General features: G+C 32.0%; 1 protein-coding gene across 1 annotated transcript; it reads right to left on the bottom strand.

Annotated features, from left to right (window-relative positions):
* Positions 1–9,584: 9,584 nt before the first annotated feature.
* LOC143067599 (nucleoside diphosphate kinase homolog 7-like) lies at positions 9,585–15,363 on the bottom strand. The gene is made up of 9 exons (XM_076240961.1): positions 15,212–15,363; positions 14,194–14,298; positions 13,577–13,746; positions 13,052–13,213; positions 12,228–12,382; positions 11,530–11,685; positions 10,728–10,963; positions 10,379–10,486; positions 9,585–9,824 (listed from the first exon to the last, which is right to left on the bottom strand). Exons 1-9 carry the CDS (start codon positions 15,215–15,217, stop codon positions 9,792–9,794), a joined length of 1,131 nt encoding a protein of 376 aa, XP_076097076.1. The 5' UTR covers positions 15,218–15,363; the 3' UTR covers positions 9,585–9,791.

The following is a 15,363-nucleotide window of genomic DNA, read 5'->3' on the forward strand; positions in this document are numbered from 1 at the left end:
TAGGGGCCAAAAAGGGACCCAAATAAGCATTTTTTTTGGTTTTCGCACCATAACTTTAGTATAAGTAAATAGAAATCTATGAAATTTAAACACAAGGTTTATGACCATAAAAGGAAGGTTGGTATTGATTTTGGGAGTTTTGGTCCCAACAGTTTAGGAATAAAGGGCCCAAAGGGTCCAGATTTAAACTTTGTTTGATTTTATCAAAAATTGAATAATTGGGGTTCTTTGATATGCCGAATCTAACTGTGTATGTAGATTCTTAATTTTTGGTCCCGTTTTCAAATTGGTCTACATTAAGGTCCAAAGGGTCCAAAATTAAACTTAGTTTGATTTTAACAAAAATTGAATCCTTGGGGTTCTTTGATATGCTGAATCTAAAAATGTACTTAGATTTTTTATTATTGGCCCAGTTTTCAAGTTGGTCCAAATCGGGGTCCAAAATTAAACTTTGTTTGATTTCATCAAAAATTGAATAATTGGGGTTCTTTGATATGCCAAATCTAACCGTGTATGTAGATTCTTAATTTTTGGTCCCGTTTTAAAATTGGTTTACATTAACGTCCAAAGGGTCCAAAATTAAACTAAGTTTGATTTTAACAAAAATTGAATTATTGGGCCTCTGTGATATGCTGAATCTAAACATGTACTTAGATTTTTGATTATGGGCCCAGTTTTCAAGTTGGTCCAAATCAGGATCCAAAATTATTATATTAAGTATTGTGCAATAGCAAGAAATTTTCAATTGCACAGTATTCAGCAATAGCAAGAAATCTTCAATTTCACAGTATTGTGCAATAGCAAGAAATCTTCAATTGCACAGTATTGTGCAATAGCAAATATTTTCAATTGCACAGTATTCCACAATGGCAAGAAATATCTAATTGCATAATATTGTGCAATAGCAAGAAATTCCAATTGGATTTCAATTGGAGTTATCTTTCTTTGTCCAGAATAGTAGTTGAATCAACTTAAATCATTGTTTTATACAATATACAATGTATATTCACTTTTACTACCAACTGATAGATTAAAACAATCTTTACCATTCAATGATAACAAGCACTTTTTTTACATTTTAATATTTTATGATGTATTTAAATGAGTAGTTATTGTTGCAAACTTCATTAGAAATTTGAATTGAGATCAGTTTTGAAATAAGGGAAAGGGGGATGTGAAAAAAAAATTGGAGGGTCAATTTTTTTCATTTCAGATTTCATAAATAAAAAGAAAATTTCTTCAAACATTTTTTTGAGAGGATTAATATTCAACAGCATAGTGAATTGCTCAAAGGCAAACATTTTTTTTTAAGTTCATTACATTCATTCTGTGTCAGAAACCTATGCTGTGTCAACTATTTAATCACAATCCAAATTTAGAGCTGAATCCAGCTTGAATGTTGTGTCCATACTTGCCCCAACCGTTCAGGGTTCAACCTCTGCGGTCGTATAAAGCTGCGCCCTGCGGAGCATCTGGTTATTTGATACCAAGCTTCTTAAGGGTAATTTTTACAGTGGGAGACATATTTAGATTTGTCATTTGTCTTCTTGTTTGTCATAGCTGACAATTATCTTCAAGCTTCAGTGCTTTTGTATTCTCTGTTATCTGCTCCCAAATAAGTTCAATTCTTAGTTATTCCTTTCACCTTAAGGATGTACTTGGATGGGTTTTTGAAATTTGTGTCGGATGTACAGACTCCAAGTGTTTTTCCATACAGTACAAGGTAAGATATTTTGTCCCATAACAGCCATTTATCTTTTCTTAAAAGGCTTAATAGCTCATAAAAGTAATTTAACAAAATTTAGGCAGATTCTTGATTTGAGACCATAATACCAATGCAATTGTGAGGTAAAAGTCTTTTCCTGCCATATTTTAAAAATCAAATATCTCGAAAAGGAGCTCCATGACCTATCAATATTTTTAGCTTATTTTTATCCTCAACTAATGCTCTAAGGCTCACCTAAGGCATATTGTATCAATTTAAAATTTTATATATATCTAATTTCAATCAAGTACATCCTTAAGGTGAAAAGTGAGGTTAAAATTAGAAAGCTCACAGTAAATCTTGTTTCAAATATCTGACTTGGATGATATATTGTAGATCTTGGGCTAATGCTCACTATAACTTGAGGGTCATGGATAATTGGACATAAATATTTTCCAAAACAAAAGATTTTTGTCAAGCTTGACACATAAATAGGGATAATGCAGCATGGACACAACAATGACAAACCTCTTCAAAGCTTTAAATTTCAGAAGGTTGAAGAAGACCTGGATCCTTCATCTTTTTCTCATCACTTGTCGGTCGTCATTAACTTTTACAAAAATCTTCTCTGAAACTACTGGGCCAAATTAAACCAAACTTGGCCACAATCATCATTGGGGTATCTAGTTTAAAAAATGTTTTTCCGGTGACCTGGCCAACCAACCAAGATGGCCGCCATGGCTAAAAGAGAACGTAGGGGTAAAATGTAGATTTTGGCTTGTATCTCTGTAACCAATGCATTTAGAGCTAATCTGACATGGGTAAAATTGTTTATCAGGTCAAAATCTCTGCCCTGAAATTTTCAGATGAATCAGATAACCTGTTGTTGGGTTTGCTGCCCCTAAATTGGTAATTTAAAGGAAATTTTGCTGTTTTTATCGACCGCAAAAATTGAAAATTTTTTGGTCGTATATTGGTATCACATTGGCGTCAGTGTTGTCGTCATCCGAATACTTTTGGTTTTCGCACTATAACTTTAGTTTAAGTAAATAGAAATGTATGAAATTTAAACACAAGGTTTATGACCATAAAAGGAAGGTTGGGATTGATTTTGGAAGTTTTGGTTCCAACATTTATGACCATAAAAGGAAGGTTGGGATTGATTTTGGAAGTTTTGGTTCCAACATTTATGACCATAAAAGAAAGGTTGGGATTGATTTTGGAAGTTTTGGTTCCAACAGTTTAGGAATTAGGGACCAAAAAGGGCCCAAAAAAGCATTTTCTAGGTTTTTATACGACCGCAAAAATTTTAATTTTTCGTCGTATATTGCTATCACGTTGGCGTTGTCGTCGTCTTGCGTCATCCGAATACTTTTAGTTTTCGCACTCTAACTTTAGTAAAAGTGAATAGAAATCTATGAAATTTTAACACAAGGTTTATGACCACAAAAGGAAGGTTGGGATTGATTTTGGAAGTTTTGGTTCCAACATTTATGACCATAAAATGAAGGTTGGGATTGATTTTGGAAGTTTTGGTTCCAACATTTATGACCATAAAAGGAAGGTTGGGATTGATTTTGGAAGTTTTGGTTCCAACATTTATGACCATAAAAGGAAGGTTGGGATTGATTTTGGAAGTTTTGGTTCCAACATTTATGACCATAAAAGGAAGGTTGGGATTGATTTTGGAGGTTTTGGTTCCAACGGTTTAGGAATTAGGGGCCAAAAAGGGCCCAAAAAAGCAATTTCTAGGTTTTTATACGACCGCAAAAATTTTAATTTTTCGTCGTATATTGCTATCACGTTGGCGTCGTCGTCGTCTTGCGTCGTCTGAATACTTTTAGTTTTCGCACTCTAACTTTAGTAAAAGTGAATAGAAATCTATGAAATTTTAACACAAGGTTTATGACCACAAAAGGAAGGTTGGGATTGATTTTGGGAGTTTTGGTCCCAACATTTTCGGAATTAGTGGCCAAAAAGGGCCCAAATAAGCATTTTCTTGGTTTTCGCACCATAACTTTAGTTTAAGTAACTAGAAATCTATGAAATTTTGACACAAGGTTTATGACCACAAAGGGAAGGTTGGGATTGATTTTGGGAGTTTTGGTTCCAACAGTTTAGGAATTAGGGGCCAAAAAAGGGCCAAAATAAGCATTATTCTTGGTTTTCGCACCATAACTTTAGTATCAGTAAATAGAAATCTATGAAATTTAAACACAAGGTTTATGACCATAAAAGGATGGTTGTGTTTGATTTTAGGAGTTTTGGTCCCAACAGTTTAGGAATAAGGGGCCCAAAGGGTCCAAAATTGAACTTTGTTTGATTTCATCAAAAATTGAATATGCCGAATCTAACTGTGTTTGTAGATTCTTAATTTTTGGTCCCGTTTTCAAATTGGTCTACATTAAGGTCCAAAGGGTCCAAAATTAAACTTAGTTTGATTTTAACAAAAATTGAATCCTTGGGGTTCTTTGATATGCTGAATCTAAAAATGTACTCAGATTTTTGATTATTGGCCCAGTTTTTAAGTTGGTCCAAATCGGGGTCCAAAATTAAACTTTGTTTGATTTCATCAAAAATTGAATAATTGGGGTTCTTTGATATGCCAAATCTAACTGTGTATGTAGATTCTTAATGTTTAGTCCCGTTTTCAAATTGGTCTACATTAAAGTCCAAAGGGTCCAAAATTAAACTAAGTTTGATTTTAACAAAAATTGAATTCTTGGGCTTTTTTGATATGCTAAATCTAAACATGTACTTAGATTTTTGATTATGGACCCAGTTTTCAAGTTGGTTCAAATCAGGATCCAAAATTATTATATTAAGTATTGTGCAATTAAGCAAGAAATTTTCAATTGCACAGTATTCAGCAATAGCAAGAAATCTTCAATTGCACAGTATTGTGCAATAGCAAGAAATTTTCAATTGCACAGTATTGCTCAATAGCAAGAAATCTTCAATTGCACAGTATTGTGCAATAGCAAATATTTTCAATTGCACAGTATTGCACAATAGCAAGAAATATCTAATTGCAATTTCAATTGGAGTTATCTTTCTTTGTCCAGAATAGTAGTTGAATCAACTTAAATCATTGTTTTATACAATATATATATAATTGATATTTCAATTGGAGTTATCTTTCTTTGTCCAGAATAGTAGTTGAATCAACTTAAATCATTGTTTTATACAATATACAATGTATATTCACTTTTACTACTAGCTGATAAATTAAAACAATCTTTACCATTCAGTGATAACAAGCACTTTTTTTACATTTTAATATTTTATGATGTATTTAAATGAGTAGTTATTGTTGCAAACTCCATTAGAAATTTGAATTGAGATCAGTTTTGGAAAAAGGGAAAGGGTGATGTGAAAAAAAATGGGGGGGGGGGGGGGTTAAATTTTTCTCATTTCAGATTTCATAAATAAAAAGAAAATTTCTTCAAACATTTTTTTGAGAGGATTAATATTCAACAGCATAGTGAATTGCTCAAAGGCAAAACAAATATTATAAGTTCATTAGACCACATTCATTCTGTGTCAGAAACCTATGCTGTGTCAACTATTTAATCACAATCCAAATTTAGAGCTGAATCCAGCTTGAATGTTGTGTCCATACTTGCCCCAACCGTTCAGGGTTCAACCTCTGCGGTCGTATAAAGCTGTGCCCTGTGGAGCATCTGGTTGCACTATAACTTTAGTTTTAAGTAAATAGAAATCTATGAAATTTTGACACAAGGTATATGACCACAAAAGGAAGGTTGGGATTAATTTTGGGAGTTTTGGTTCCAACAGTTTAGGAATTAGTGGCCAAAAAGGGCCCAAATAAGCATTTTCTAGGTTTTCGCACTATAACTTTAGTATAAGTGAATAGAAATCAATGAAATTTAAACACAAGGTTTATGACCACAAAAGGAAGGTTGAGATTGATTTTGGGAGTTGAGGTCCAAACAGTTTAGGAATTAAGGGCCAAAAAGGGTCCCAAATAAGCATTTTTCTTGGTTTTCGCACCATGACTTTAGTAAAAGTAAATAGAAATCTTTGAAATTTAAACACAAGGTTCATGACCATAAAAGGAAGATTGGGATTGATTTTTGAAGTTTTGGTCCCAACAGTTTAGGAATAAGGGGCCCAAAAGGGTCCAAAATTAAACTTCTTGATTTCATCAAAAGTTAAATAATTGGGGTTCTTTGATATTCCGAATCTAACTGTGTATGTAGATTCTTAATTTTTGGTCTGGTTTTCAAATTGGTCTAGATCTACATTATGGTCCAAATGGTCCAAAATTAAACTAAGTTTGATTTTAACAAAAATTGAATCCTAGAGATTCTTTGATATGCTGAATCTAAAAATGTACTTAGATTTATGATTATGGGCCCAATTTTCAAGTTGGTCCAAATCGGGGTCCAAAATTAAACTTTGTTTGATTTCATCAAAAATTGAATAATTGGGGTTCTTTGATATGCCAAATCTAACGGTGTATGTAGATTCTTAATTTTTGGTCCCGTTTTCAAATTGGTCTACATTAAAGTCCAAAGGGTCTAAAATGAAACTAAGTTTGATTTTAACAAAAATTGAATTATTGGGCTTCTTTGATATGCTGAATCTAAACATGTTCTTAGATTTTTGATTATGGGCCAAGTTTCAAGTTAGTCCAAATCAGGACCCAAAATTTTCATATTAAGTATTGTGCAATAGCAAGAAATTTTTAATTGCACAGTATTCAGCAATAGCAAGAAATCTTCAATTGCATAGTATTGTGCAATAGCAAGAAATTTTCAATTGCACAATATTGCGCAATAGCAAGAAATCTTCAATTGCACAGTATTGTGCAATAGCAAGAAATATCTAATTGCACAATATTGTGCAATAGCAAGAAATTTTCAATTGGAGTTATCTTTCTTTGTCCAGAATAGTAGTTGAATCAACTTAAAGTCATATATAAGAAATGAGTGAGTGGCAAAAAATACGGTTTATCCAATTCTTGAACCAATGCATGTTTATATCATTATTATATAGTCCTCTGTGCACGATTTTATCATTTTTTACACAAATATATGGTATAATCGTCAATTTTTTTTTCTCACTGTCTGTTATGATTTAACAAATATGGATGATCATTAAATTCTGTGTTTTTAGCTGAAAGTTATAAAAAAACATATTGTGTCCATACTTGCCCCAACCGTTCAGGGTTTCAATTTTTTTTTAATTTGAGGTTTCTCATGACTTTAAATCATTGTTTTATACAATATACAATGTATATTCACTTTTACTACCAACTGATAAATTAAAACAATCTTTACCATTCATTGATAACAAGCACTTTTTTTACATTTTAATATCTTATGATGAATTTAAATGAGTAGTTATTGTTGCAAACTCCATTAGAAATTTGAATTGAGTTCAGTTTTGGAATAAGGGAAAGGGGGATGTGAAAAAAAAATTGGGAAGGGGGGGGGGGTTGAATGTTGTGTCCATACTTGCCCCAACCATTCAGGGTTCAAGCTCTGCAGTCGTATAAAGCTGCGCCCTGCAGAGCATCTGGTTGTAAATTTTTACAAAATATTTACAAGTCACTTCTGGGCCAAGCTTATCATAGATAGAGATAAATGTAAGCAGCAAAAATGTTCATTAAAGTTAGATCTAAAAACACATCACCATCACCAAAACACAATTTTGTCATGAATCCACCTGTGTCCTTTGTGTTTGATATGCACATAGACCAAGGTGAGCGACACAGGCTCCATAGAGCTTCTAGTTATAAAGATGCCTTATGTTGTGAAATTTGTGCTGTGGTATGTCCATTGTCCATGACACTCATTTTCATGGTTCACTGACTAACTTGAAAAAAAAGATTCTTAATTTCTCTCTTATATGAGTAATAACTATTTGGTATACATGTGCACAACTTGCAAGGCACTTATGCCTGTCACAGTTTTCACTTGACCTCATTTCATGGATGAATGAACAAGGTTAAGTTTCATGGTCAATTCCCATAACTCATACATAAGCAATAGGTCTATATTTGGTGTATAGAATGATTGGAAGGTACACATGTCCAAATAGCAGGTGTTGTCTAACCTTGACCTCATTTTCATGGTTCAGTGTTTACAGTTCAGTTTTTTGTGTTTTTGGTCTGTTTTTTTCAAATTCTGTATGCAATTGGTCAATTATATTTGGTGTATGAAAGAATTTTACAATGCACATCTGCCTGGCATGTTTTATTTGACTGTGACCTTATTTTTACAGTCCATTGCTCAATCTTAAGTTTTATTGTTTTTTTAATACTCTTAGCAATACCGGTAGGTCAACTCTATTTGGGGTATGGAATAATTGTAAGGCCAAAATAATAATAAATGTGTTAAAAATAGGGTAGGTAGATAGGCAATATAGTTTTATTTTACAAACATATTTTATAGCTTGTTACTTCTAGGGAATCAGTCAAACTTTAACAGTGCTTATTCTAAAATGGCACAAAAAGTGTTAGGATAGGCACTACAAATTAGGGTAGGCAGGGTAAATGGAAACACATGTTTAATTTTTTTGGGGCCTAAGGTGTACATGTCTGTCTGTCAATTGTCTTCTGATCTTAAATTTATTTGTATGGTTCATTGGTCAATCTTAGGTTTTCCTGGTTTAACTAGTTTCTCAGACTTACATATTATACAATATGTCGACTATTTGTACAGCATATAATGATCGTAAGGTGTACATGGCTGTCTAGTAGGGTCCATCTGACCGTGACCTCATTTTCATGTTTCATTGATCAATATGATTTCCTGGTTAAATTTGTTTCTTAGAAACTATGGGCAATATGTCAACTATATTTGAAGCATATTTGGTGTATGGAATGACTGTCAGATATACATTAACTTCCAAATTGGTTTATTTGACCTTGACCTCATTTTCTTGGATCATGTTAATCTTATGTGATAGTTGTAATAAAGCAATTTGTCATCTACAATTGATTTAATTAAGGTAGACCCTGCTTGTGGCAAGATGCATTTGATTTGAACCATGAACTAGATTGCCAGGTTTTTTGTTGTTGAAGGGAGGTTGTTCTTTGTGGACACTCTAAATTCCTCAACTAATAAAAAGTGGTCACTATGATACAGCAAAGCCTGCTGAATATCGCCTTAGAGCACCAACAATCAATCATTTGAGGAAAGTATGGACAAAGTAGAAATTCATTATCACAATTGTTTAGTACCTTAGATTTGATAGCTGCATTGAAGTTAGAACAAACACTAAATGCTAACTCAGACCATTTAATTTGTTTATCAGTCTCATGAGTATAAATGCTGAAAGTCTGGCCTGTATTACTTTTTTAAAATTTTATTTTACCTTGATAATCCTAAAGATATAGTTTTACTACAAGTATGATACTTGAAGTATCTCATAACTTAAATATTATTAAAGATTTAAGAATGTGAGGTTAGGAACCTGAAATTTAGTGGTTGTCATTTGTTGATGTGGTTCATAGGTGTTTCTCATTTCTCATTTTTTTTTTCGTTGTCCTGTTTGAATGGTTTTACACTAGTCATTTTTGGGGCCCTTTAGATCTTGCTGTTCGGTGTGAGCCAATGCTCCATTTTTAAGACTGTACTTTGAATTATAATTGTTTAAAATTTACAAATTGTGACTTGTATGGAGAGTTGTCTCATTGGCACTCATACTACATCTTCTTATATCTATATTATAAGAAACCACACTAGACAGACATATACTGAATAAAATTGACCTATTGCTTATAGACCAAACCATGAAAATAAACATTTCATGCTAGAAAAGTTTTTTTGTGGAAGTTTCATTATACCCATTTCCTTTTCATACCAAGAGGCCAAGAAGATAAGAAAAAGAGAATATAGTATATATATATATATATATATATATATAATTCATTTTATGGTAAAAATTGATAGAAAGATTTAGATATTTACAATTGGACATTTTGAAAAGATTGCTGTCAATGCATTAAGTCTTCAATAAAATGCTGAAGTGGTTCATTCCCTTCTACAATACATGATATCACAGCTGTCTATAGAGTTTAATGATCTGATTCAATAAAATGTCTCTAGGTGCTTCAGCGATCCAAAATCTTAAAGAAATATTCAACCTGAAATAGAATGTAATATTAATAATCCAGTTTCATCATTTGCCAGTCTTCCGGCTTTATCTTCCAGAATCTTTTTTTAAATGAAATAAAGGTTAAATCCTTTGTAATTCATTTCTGATGAGTGTAGTGTATGAAATAAATAATAATAGGCTTCTTGTACTTTCCTGATGTGTGTCTTATGAGCTTAGTAAATGGCTGACATTATGTAACTTTACTATGGATTTAGATTTGCATGTGGATACAGTATGCATTTTTATGATTCCATCCCCTTTTGACATTAGAAATTGACAATTTTTAAATGTTTTTTTTTCATATCCTTTAAAAAAATTAAAATCATTACTTTTCTTTTCTTATAATCTAGCTATATAGTATAATGGAATTAAATGTCCTGTTTACAATAAATCAACTTGTCAAATGTGATTTATATAGTGCAAGTTTGCATGTTGTCCATCCACCTATTAAAACATTATTAGAACCACAGATAATATTGTGTGTTACCTCAACCCAACATCAATGTTATAAACAAACATACACTTTTCAGTTTTAATTCTTACCTCTAATAATCCATCCTCAGGTAAGTCTGTGCAGTGGACAGCATTTTGTACTTTGTCTACACCAAACAAAGCTCTTAGAGTTCTAGGTCTTAGATGGCGTGCTATTTCCTGAAAAAGAAAAAAAAACAGAAATATGTTTTAAAATTTTCATGTTTATTGGTGACAGAAATTTTGTGATTTCTGCTTCTATTCTATTTTAGTGTTCTTATCCATAGTTGGGAATCATATGTTGCCCTCTAGATTCCTATTTTGATCTTAATTAGTGCTGCCTTGTAGACATAAAATGCACATATTCTTTTACTTATATCCTTAATTTTACATTTGTCATGTTTAAAACTTCACAACTTACTGGATCTGCTGGTCCAACCATTTCTCTGAATTTTGTTGGTGCTTCCTGTGCCCTGATCTCCATAGCAATGCATGGACCTGATGTTAGTTCTGATACCATAGAACCATATTCTTGTACTACTCCTTTATACACCTCATAAAATTCTTCAGCATTTGCCTTCTCCATGTGGAATATTTCTAACACTGATATTTCAAAACCTGCCTCCATGATAGCACTAATAATTTGTCCAGAAAGACCTACAATATTTCATTGAATAGATTTCATTTATTTTCATGTCATAATCTTTTACTACTGAAGACTATTTGCAAGCATCTACAAAGTAAAAAGTTAAAAAGAAACAAAATCATTTCCCTATCAATCAGCTATTAAAAGTATTCAATATTCCCATATATATATAGTTGAACCTCATAGTTTTGGTCTGAATTTTGTTATGAAATAATTTTCTAGCTACGGTGTGTTTGTGGTCACTGTCTCATTGATGTGTAACCAGATTCCTATATTATTAATATTAACACGCATACATTACTAAATAACCAGTTGGCCAAAAATTAGTAATACAATGATAATAAATGGCTTCGCCTAACACAGCTGGATACGACAGCAGATGTACGTCCAACCCTGAACAGTTAGGGCAAAAATGGATACAATAGTCACACTTAATTACAATCAAATTTTTTGGCAGTATTATAAAAATATACCATTGCTTATATCAGTCTTACTTCAAATGCATCAGAAAGAATTTTTGATTGATATTGAAAAGGACAAGTATTAATACAAACACAAGATTATTTCAAAACCATACCTGCTTTCACTGCATGTGGTTTGATGACACAACATGTACATTCACTATATTTAGCAGTGTTCTGTCGTCCAGGTCCAGTGCTGGGGAAGAAAAACTCCACCTCTCTAGCAGCTGATGTTGTACTGTCTGAACCATGGCAGGCATTTTCTGTGTTGTCTGAAAATTACCAACACTTTATATATCAAGTTAGATCATGTGGACATGAAAAAATATAGTTAAGGACTGCATGTGTCTGTTGGTAGTGTGTTGTTGGTTTGCTGTGAATGTTGTCTCATATCAAAGTACAAATATATACCCAACATCACCTTTAATTTAAATACATTTCTGCAAAGGTTTCGAAAGTAACAATTTTATTATGTAGTTCCTGAAACTATATTGTTTTTGTTTGGTAGTAGATTGACACTTAAAAAACTAAAATGAGAGACTTAAAATTGGTAAAGAAAATGTGGTTTTATAAGCATTTATAAAAACATCACATTAAATCTTAATGTACAGTAAATTACTTATGTAACCTTTCTGTTACATTCCTTTAACAAAAATGTGATCAAAATATAGTTTTTTGTATATTGACAATTGACATCCAAAGTATAACAATAGTAAAGGTTCTAAACTCATAATCCAGAAAAATTGTGTTTAGGATTGCTGTCTTACTGTAATAAAAACTGACATCCCTTTATTTAAAATAATTGAGCACAAACCTTTTCCAAATCTTGCCCGTATTGACTGGGGTGCCACTTTTCTTGCTTCAGCTGAGTCTGTTGGACCAAGTAACTCTCTCCAGGCAGAGATTACTCCAGGTCCCATCATTTCAAAAGCTATCACTGGTCCTCGAGTTATAAAATTTAATAAATTGCTGTGTTGGAGAGAAAAGTTATTTACCTTTAATAAGTCATAAAACTATTGTATTTCAGTCAGGAGCATGTTATTTTAGTGGTTGTCTTAAATGGTTGATGTTTGCCAGTATGTCTTTTTATTAATTGTTTCTCTTTCAGACTGTTTCACATTTTTCCTGCCAGGGCCTGTAATAGCTTTAACACTATGATCATTGTTGATGGCCATAAGGTAACCTATAGTTGTTTACTCCTCTTTCTTTGATCTCTTGCATTTTATTTGTGGATAAAAGTTTCATTGTTTAACATGATTAACAAAATTGTTATTCAAATTTTATTTTCTTAAACAGTTGTGTTCTTTTAACATATACGTGTCCGTTCCATGGTTTCTTTGCTGATTTCAGCATCTTCGGTACATTGAGTTCTTTGTACAATATTTTCTTAACATTTGTTTATTAAATTGCTTGTGAAAACAAATTCTATGTATGCTTTATTTTTAATGAGAATTCTAATTTACATCAATTGATTAAATTTGAGCATTATTAGCATTACCAAACAAAAGTAAATTTAATCATTAAAGATTTGTAACAGTAAAAAATCAGTATATAATTTTGGACTCACTGCCAGTTTTATATATTTAAGTAACCTTTATTTGCAACAATGGTAATCGCACAGATAATTTTAGTACTCACTCTAAAAATGGTTTTCCCTGATGCTCTTGATATAATTGGAAAGCTTCATTTCTATTCAGCTGACACATCTTTAACTGTGTAATCATAAATCCTTTTTGATATATCACATCTAATATTTGACCCATTTTGGCTGTGGAATCGGGTTTTATGATACCCAAAGTTCTACAAATAGAAAGTAACACAAACTCTCATAAAAGTTAACTGCACGTATACAGATCTTTATTTTATTTTAAAATCAGCACAACAAAACTTCAATGTTGGGATTTTGTTGTTTGAACAATTGTAATGTCTTTAATAAAACAGCACAATCCTTCATTATCCAATACAGCACATATCTTATTTTTTTTTATTTCATGTATATCCTGAAGTTCACATTAGTTAAAAATTTGAATATGAAAAGTAGTATTTAAATATAGTATACACAGAAAACTATGATTATTAATGACAATTTGACTATTAATAACTGTATTCCTGTTATATATGGTATAAGTAACTGCTTTATTTACTAATTTTATTTCTACAAACCTTTCTTTTTTATGAGAAAATCTGGTCCTAGTGTAATCATCTCCATAATCTACAAATTTCAGCTGTCTAGACAAGATGTTTACTGTACTACCAATATATAAATCTTCTAGTCGTAAACAGTCACTAACTTTTGTCTTCTTCAGAAATACTCTGTGATTTTTAATGTCAAACTGAAAGATATAACATCATATATGTATTACAAATGGATATAAAACTTTGTCATAACATATCAAATGCATTATTCATGTTATTAGGTGTAACATTTAAATTTTTTATATTATACATTTGTAAGTGTAAAAATTTTTTTACAGGATAAGCACTTAAGATTTGTGTTGAATTATAAATTTTGATGTCCCCAATGAATACTGTATAAGAATGTGATAGCTAATGGGCATAATTGATACTACCCTCTAGCTACCAGCTGGTCTACTTTGAATTTTATTTCTATCTTGTGTAAATTAAAATTTTAAACACTAGAAATGATGAATTGAATTCAACATATTCTTTTTTGTAATCTTAAAAAAATTGATTGAATTTAAGAAACATTTTCATTTTCATTTTAAATTTCATTATTTCCAGCTATCAAACTGGTAAATTGTTTAATCTAATGGTATTACCATTTCTGCTGTTTGATCTTTGACATAATACATAAACTGATATCTGCGTATGAAGGCTGCATGTGGGTCATACCATTCAGCAATGAAACAATAACGGTCTTCTTCCTAAATAAACAATATAATATAAAGGTTAATAAATTATGGGATGCTGAATTGACTATATCCAGGTTTTGATTATACCAGGTGCTAAGTTAACGTGACTAGATTTCATATTGTCTTGTTACCAAAATGTCATTTGGTTCTGAATTATGTTCAGAATTTGAAGGGTCTGATTTTAGTTTTAACTGGTGAATGCAAGCAACTTTCTGCTCCCAACTTCCGGCTGGAAAATTGGATTGTTCTGTATGTTACACAGTGCAGGATCCGATCGCGGATATATGCACACTAGAAGGAGAGCTAATTGGTTAGTCCAACTGTAGGAGGGCAGCCATGAAAGCCTCAACTGTCTTTTGGCATGCAATATCCTCGTGCAGATGGTTCCACTGGACTATTGATTTTGGAAAAAAAGAGTTCTTTCGGATGTCTGTTTTGCAGTCAATCAATTTGTATGATCTGCTATTTCTAGTTTCTTGTCTCTCTACGATGTTTGTGTATTTTCATTGAAAGTCACATTGTCATGATACACCTTATCGCTAATCCCGGCTGACCCGGCCGCTTGAACTTTTGACGCATACAACAATCACTATTCCATTGTGGCGTCAGATATTTTGCTTTATGACGTCAAAAGTTAACGGGAACCTGTGTGATTTCCAGTAATGGTGGACAAATAGCGATAAGGTGTACTGTTGTGGGATGTGAGCACATGACGAATCATTTTACATGGGTCGACAAGATAATTAAGAGTTTATCAGATAGCACCTGTCTATATTTAAATACAGCACACGCCAAAGCAAATCACACAAACTATATAATATATTTGCTTTCGCTCCTGGCCCTGTTCAAACAAGATTAAACTAATAAAATTATTATCTAATCATTTGATTTTTTTCAATGATTTCGTTTTAAAATTTTCTCTTACCCCCATGTTGAAAGTGGTACGTATATATTCTATGGTAGGATGTGTTGATCCTTGATAATATTTGAAAATGTGTTGCAGTCCGTACAAGTTGTTGTTGGCAACAAACTTTAAAACATGATTTGTTAAGAGTCTTCTGATTGGATTCCGTGAAC

The sequence above is a fragment of the Mytilus galloprovincialis genome, chromosome 3 (genome assembly GCF_965363235.1).
Source record: "Mytilus galloprovincialis chromosome 3, xbMytGall1.hap1.1, whole genome shotgun sequence".
In the NCBI taxonomy this organism is placed as follows: Eukaryota; Metazoa; Mollusca; class Bivalvia; order Mytilida; family Mytilidae; genus Mytilus; species Mytilus galloprovincialis.